We start from the raw sequence: 7,238 nt of genomic DNA, 5'->3' as shown, positions 1-7,238 counted from the left end.
TTTTCTGTTCTATTTTCTGGGTCAGTGACTGACTTTTGGGGATGTGGCTCACATGCTTGCCCTTTAGATACACTTACTTTGTTTTAATAGAAGCCTAGTGAAATTCAACTTGAGTGACCACTGTTTTTAAACCATATGTAATAATGGGCAATTTGTAGGATGGCAACACCCTTAGCTAAAGTTAACTTGTTATGTCAAGAATCTTTAGAATTCCTTTGAGAAAGGAATTTTGATATTCGAATACTTGAGTGCAAGTCCCCAGTTTCTGCCATTTTGTTTCCTTCCATCTTTGCTTACAAAGTAGCCAAAGAAAGCCGCCAACACAACCAGTGTTGTGATTCTTTTCAGCTACTTTGCTGGGGCTCTGCATTTGGAGGGATACCTAGTTCTGGAGGTAAACTTTTTATCAGTTGTTAGCTCTGTATAAGAGACTTTTATCAGTATTTTGTAGTATGTGTCTTTGTTGCCTGGTATGTAAGCTAATGTCATATATCCTAAGATTTTGTTGCAAATGTACCCTACTTCTGGTAATTATTGATTGTCATGTTTTAAGTTTCTATTAAAACTGTACCTACTTCCCAGTTCTTTACATAAGAAAAACCCAATAGGGATCCCAAAATGAAAAGAGCTTGAAAGAGCTCAGAATTTCTCTCTTGTCCCTGTAGTAGGCCTATTACTGTTGGCTGTGGAATGAGTGTTATCTGTCTATGCCTTAAAGGAAAGGAAGACAACATCTTGGGACTGAAGTCCTAAAGACTTACTGTACCCTCGTACTATACTGTATGTGCTTCCTGCTTTTCTTGTGATTACTGAGCCCCTTGGTACCTAGAACCAACCTCATTTCTATAAAATGGGGAATCTCTTATCTAAAGACACATTGATGTGATCTATATTAATCCTTATTATAATTGATGAGGTGACTAAAGTAGTAGCCTTAGGACTTGGCACAGTCTACATCATCATGACAGAAGAAAAACAGTGTAGAGTGAACATGGTTCTCATTTTAATGTTTTTGAAACCTAACACAGTTACATTCAAGTCAGAAGTATTTTAATCTAAATATTTGAACTGTAAGAAAAACTAGCATAGTCAGGCAATGTTTTGTCATTACTTTAAATAGTATATTTTATGTATGCACGTCTGTTGAAATATATGAAATTTCAAAACTCACTACTTAATTATTTTAAATGAAGAATTCTCTATCTTAAAAGTTATGATAGGTTTCTGATGTTTTAGGTGTTCATTGAGAAGTGTTTCTGAACCACTGAACTAAGAAAGTACTCTGTATTGTGCTGTGTAGTCTACATATGTGAATCCTTATTAGAAGTACAGAATAGTTCATTATGAAGCTAATGGATTCCCAAGCCTTGAGGAAGATATAAGTCCTATGTGTAAATTGTAAACATTAAGTAATTAAACATAGGTATTTTAAAGATAGATTTTGTATCTGTGGTTTTATTTTATTGTTTCTTTCTCATAGGGGGCACAATATAGGTTTAACAACAAGGATCAGTAACTGGAAATACAAGGTTCGTTATTTAATAATGTAAAATGAAGATCTGATCAGCAGAGGTAAGCATGTGGCATTTCTTTTGCACTTCCTTCATCATAGGTTAGAATACTTGCTGAATTTCAGGAGTAGTTTTTCAAGAGCTGTGAAGGCTTAGAGATTTCACTATACTTGCTAATGAGTTGCTTGCTATGGTGCCATAATGTTGGCAGCCAACATTGGACTTTACAGCCAGAGACAAAGACAGGCTACATTCACAGCAGTCAGGCTAGAGTGCCAGGCGACATCACAGAACAACAAAGGAGAGGAGAGGAGAGGAGGCCTGAGCTAAGGAATCCTGGAGCATTGATAATGGACAGTCCACCTGCCTGTTTTCTGTGTGGGAAGGCTTTACTGTGTAGAATAGTAGCAGATCCATTCTTTGCTCTAATGTGAGACACTGTTGCTGACTTTCAAGATGTCCATGAAGAGATAGCCTGGAACAAAGGCTGTTAGAGCCCTTCCTTGCCTTAGTAAGAGGCAGAGATACCATAAATCAGTGGAGGATTATCTCCAAGCATTTATCTTCTCTAACTTGCTCTTCCAAATATGTGCTCTTGGTGTGGATGTTTGTTATCTCTCTAAACAGTGGAAATAGAAACCACTGCAACACTAGTACAAGGTGGCCTTTTAGACGGCACCATGCCCACAGGTAATAGTCACAGTTACAATTATGTCATTTACACTTACTGGCTTACATGTTCTTCAGAAGCTGATCTGCAATAAGCAGATTAGAAATATATACAAGTCACTGACACCAATTATATGTATATATAGTGATAATACATATGAAACTATTTTTCAATGCGTTTATGAGTGTTTTAATTTTCACTTGCTTGTTCACCTTTTATTTTAACTTCTATGAAAATTAATACCTTAGGTTTTTATAATGAGAGGGATTTCTTTTTTCAAATTCAAAAGTGTTTTGTTCTTTAAGAAACATTCTCTTCATTTAACACAAATATCCATTCATGGACTGACTACCACATGGATGTCATCAGGGGAAACAAGTGTTAGAGAAGCTTCATAACCAGCACATCTGTGGGAAAAGGGACACTGCTAGTTGGTAGTCCTGGATGCTAGTCCTGCTTAGCTGGCTTCAGCCAAGCTAGCCTTCTAAGCTGGCATTTCTGTTGTGCTTCTCATGACCTCTCCCCCTTTTTACTAAGGTGCTGTTACCAGATTTGTCCTCTGGATATAAATTAAAAATGACTGAAGTCCAAGCAATGGTAGAGTTCTCCGTGGAGCTAAACAAGTTCTACAACGTGGATTTATTCCAAAGAGGGTATGCATTTTATAGTAAAAATTTAATTACAGGTTTTATTCCAGCATGTATGTAAAAAAGAAATGAGCTATATCCATGTGATTGTAGTCTAAGTAATTTCATATAGTTAGATATTTGGAGGTTATGCACATGGATTTAGTAACTGCTGAATGTATTTGATATGCATTTGAGACTTTGTATTGATCATTGAGGGGGTGCTTTAATGAAAATGTATTATCTCATTTTTACTGTTTATAGGTATATGTTATAATGGAGGAAAGTTATTTACAAAGAAATAACTAAGTAGAAATACAATGCATGTGTAATGAAGATTCAGTAGAAATCAAGCAGGACATTTTTCTGCTCATAAAGTCATTACAGCGATATCAGCAGCAATAGGAAAGCAGCCCAACACTGCCATGTAGCATGAGAAATTTCCTTCCCCACTTAGAGATCTCCGTTCAGAGAAAGCCAGCCCCTTGATGCTTTGCAGAAAAGTATTTCATGGTGAGCCAGGATAAAGCTTATTAAGACAAAGAAGAATATACTCCCAAGAGTCAGCATTTAAGAAAGACAAAGAATTGTTCATGAAAATTCCAGTCCATATCACAAGACCTGGATATGCACTTTTCAAGAGAAAGTCTCATTTCAGGGCCATTACAGACTCTGTGGCTCAGTTACATGTGGAAAGCATGAAATGCTTTTAAAGACTTGAGCAAGGTTTCAAATTCAACTTAAAAGTTAGAGAAAATTACATGAGCTCATTTATTTTTTATTGTCTTAAAGAATTTCCTTTTGAAAATGAAAATTTAGGGTGGTTTTCAAGGAGCCTTGCTTAGGTTCAGTGGTGTGAGAGAAATGCTAAGATGGTGGGCTTCAGTGTTACCAAGACCCTTGCCGTACGTAATCATGTTGTTTTTGTTGTTTAGGATTTATTTCCGTGTGTGTGTGTGTGTGTGTGTGTGTGTGTGTGTGTCTGTCTGTCTGTCTGTCTGTCTGTCTGTCTGTCTGTCTGTCTGTAAGTTTGTGCATGTTCATACAGGATCCATAGAAGTAGAAGATGGCTTCAGATCTACTGGAACTGAAGTTACAAGTGGTTGTGGGCCACCTGACATAAGAGCTGGGAACTGAACTTGGGTCCTCTGCAAGAGCACTACCTACTCTTAACTATGCAGCCATCTCTCTAGCTTGTTTGTTTTTAGCACTTTTATTTGAAAACTGGCATTATCTCTATGGCAATTTTGGCTTTATACTGAAGATTTTTGACTTTCAACAGGAAAAGCCAACTAAATCCTAGGGTGAGAGACTTCTTCCTCCATTTATGTCCCTTCCTTTTTTCCTATCTGTTTATCCTATGTCAGAGATAGGATTATTAAAGGGTGAAATGAAAGAGCCAAGTTTTAGAAATATGAATATATTATTTATTTATTCAGTTAATTTATTTTGTAATTTTTGAGATAGGGTCTTGCTATGTGGTCCTAGCTGACCTTAAACTCGTAACAGTTCTCGTTCATCAGTCTCCCAAGTGCTGGGATTATTATTATGCTAGGTACCCCTACATGAATATGATATTTTTTAAGGGTTTTTAGAATTCTAGAAAAAGGTCATGAAAAGGCAGAGCTGTGTTTCTGATAGCCTTTAGTATGTGGAGATGAGTCAATAGTGTAAGTTTAGGATTCAGTGAGTTGTTGCGGGAAATATTAAAAAATGGCACCAAGCCGTGCTATACCCAGCTACTCTGTGCCCCAGTGGTCTTGGCTCACTGCCTCCATGGCTAGCCCTAGGCTGCTTCAGAGCTGCTTGCTCATCCCCTGCGGCTAGTGGTTACAAATCCCCTTAACCCAGTAAATCAAAACTCTCGAAGCTTATAATTATCAGTCAGTTTTATATATCAATAAATTCTCAATTCACAAGCCACCACACAATAATTTCAAGGCCAATTGATATAAATTTCCCACCTAGATAAGACAAATTGTCTTGTAATTATCCATCCCTTATAAGATACTCATAGCTCCCTGTGGCTATTTAAAGCTACGTAGAATCTGGATGTCTTTCTCTTCCTCCATCTTCCTTTCTCCCTTCTCTTCCTCTCCTTGTCTCTGTCTCTGAAACTCTTAGCTCTGCCTTCCTTTTCCCTGTCCAATTACAGGTTTCTTGTATTAATATTTAAATTAATGGGGAGAAAATTCTGCTACAGTGAGTCATTCCCAGTGAGAACAGAATTATTATCACTATTACTACAAGCACTTGTTAATGTGGTGTGTTAGTCATTGTGTTGCTTTGATAAAATGCCATTAGTAAATGCCATTATAAAAGAAACCATTTAAGTTGGGCCTTATAGTTTCAGAGAACCAGAGTCTGTGGCGACAGAGCAAGGGCATGGCTGCAGAAATAGCTGAGCACATATCTTGATCCTCATTTTGGAGGCAGAGAGAGAGAAAAATACACACACTGGGAATTGGTCCCCGTCTTTTGGAACCTCAAAGCCTTCCCCAGTAACATACCTCCTCCAGTGCGGCCATACATTCTGAGTCTTTCCAAATGGTTCCACCGCTGAGGACTGAGATTTCAAACATATGAGCTTATGGAGGCCATCCACTCAAGTGAGGGCTACAAGTATCTTTGTATAGAATTTAGATCACATCCTCTGCACCAAGTCTAGGCCTAGCCTATCCTCACAGTGGTAGGGGTTCAATAACTAGTTAAATATAGTAAGAGATTTTCTAGCTTTAAGGAGTTTGTTTTTTAGAGGATTTGACTTAATTTTGCCGTTATTTTTTTTAAAAATGAAAATAGCCTGCTATGCTTTTCTCTCTTCCAATATGCTTCATGTAGCCTCTCATTCATCAGTAGACTAGCCTAACTTCATTTGTAAAACAGAACTCAAAAATAATTTACCCATGCTTCATGGCCCCTTAAATTGGCATGCTGTTTCTTCCACTGTAGTTTGCTGGTTAAGAAAGTTACAAAATATAGCCAGGAATCCAAGCTGCTAGCTGGACTCAACATATGGGCCAGGCACATTTATGTCTGATACAGCCATGGCCTACTCCACACTTTAAAAGCCCATACCTGTAATTGTTTTTGAAACATGCTTGCTCTGTAGATGTAATCTCTTCCATTTGGGCTCTGTGGGGTCTTAACCTTGCTTAAAAAGCATTTTGTCAATCTACGAATGCCTACTTATACCCTACCTTAATTTTTTCAGTGAATTTTGAAGAAAAATGTACACTCATATTCTTGATATAATCTTTGATTCATCTTATTTGAATATATTTTAGGAGATCAGAAACAGACCATTTTTATTTTCCAACTCCCAAGTCCTAGTCCCTCTGATGTCCCTGGATCTTGATATACAGTGACTAATTCTTTCTTCAGTTTTTTTCTCTCCTGTTCCATCTTACAGTGCTTAGCTAGTAGAAACCATTTAGAATTGCTTTTTCATCTCCAAAAGTTTCTTAGGGCATTGTCTAATTTCTTCCTAAGTTCTTATAAACAACATATTTTATCATCCCATTAACAAGAGTTACTATTTTTCTAATCTATAATTTCTTCATTATTTTTCTACTTTTTTTTTTTTTTGGTTTTTCGAGATAGGGTTTCTCTGTGTAGCCCTGGCTCTCCTGGAACTCACTTGTAGACCAGGCTGGCCTCAAACTCAGAAATCCGCCTGCCTCTGCCTCCCAAGTGCTGGGATTAAAGGTGTGTGCCTCCACTGCCTGGCTTATTTTTCTACTTCTTATAACTAAAATTTACATTGTTCATAAAGTGATTGTGTTTTAAAATTTTGTTATAGCAAGTGCCCATCCTAGGTATTGATATGTGTATTTTTTATTTACTGCTATGGTAATATATCTATAAACAGCTAATACCAAGCATAGAGCTTATAATAGCATTGCGTCAAACATGTATTTCTGCTTCTAAAGCTGTATTAGCTAAATAGTCCTGTTAGCTCTTTTAGCTTGCCCAATCTTTGCTGGGTTCATTCATCAATCCAGTCAGCTGACAGCTTAGCTGAGTACTAGCTGATGCCGAATGGCCTCAACTTGGCAGACAAAACTTTCTTTTATAGATTTTCATCCTACGTCTTGTCACAGAGTAGGCAAGGATCCAAAGAGACAAAGAAGGCATTCAAAGAGACCTCTTAGCACTTAGAATTGGCCAGAGGCATACAGGAGCATGAACACATGTACACACACACACACACACATACACACTCACACACACAAATAAATGTAATAACATTTTTAATGCCATGTATACTTTATTTAGTGGTATTTTATGATGTGGTGTGTGTGTGGGTGTGTCTGCCTACATGTGGAACACATGTGCTACAGCATGCACACAGAGACAAGAAGACAGCCTGCAGGGGTCAGGTGTCTCTCCACACTGCATGTGGGACACGTGTGCTACAGCATGCACACA

The 7,238-nt window shown here is 37.6% G+C and overlaps 1 protein-coding gene across 10 annotated transcripts in view; it reads left to right on the top strand.

Annotated features, from left to right (window-relative positions):
• The window catches only part of Fam135a (family with sequence similarity 135 member A), a 93,405-nt gene that overhangs the window by 16,555 nt on the left and 69,612 nt on the right, over positions 1-7,238 (top strand). For all 10 annotated transcript variants that reach the window (XM_031367057.1, XM_031367054.1, XM_031367053.1 and 7 more), the window contains exons 3-4: positions 1,481-1,572; positions 2,719-2,834. In XM_031367057.1, the coding sequence (XP_031222917.1) occupies positions 2,758-2,834 (77 nt within the window). In that variant the 5' untranslated portion in view covers positions 1,481-1,572; positions 2,719-2,757. The remainder of the gene's footprint in view (positions 1-1,480; positions 1,573-2,718; positions 2,835-7,238) is intronic.

The sequence above is a fragment of the Mastomys coucha genome, unplaced genomic scaffold (genome assembly GCF_008632895.1).
Source record: "Mastomys coucha isolate ucsf_1 unplaced genomic scaffold, UCSF_Mcou_1 pScaffold14, whole genome shotgun sequence".
NCBI classification, from domain to species: Eukaryota; Metazoa; Chordata; class Mammalia; order Rodentia; family Muridae; genus Mastomys; species Mastomys coucha.
Note: the sequence above shows the minus strand (reverse complement) of the source record. Positions and strands in the feature narration are given on the sequence as shown.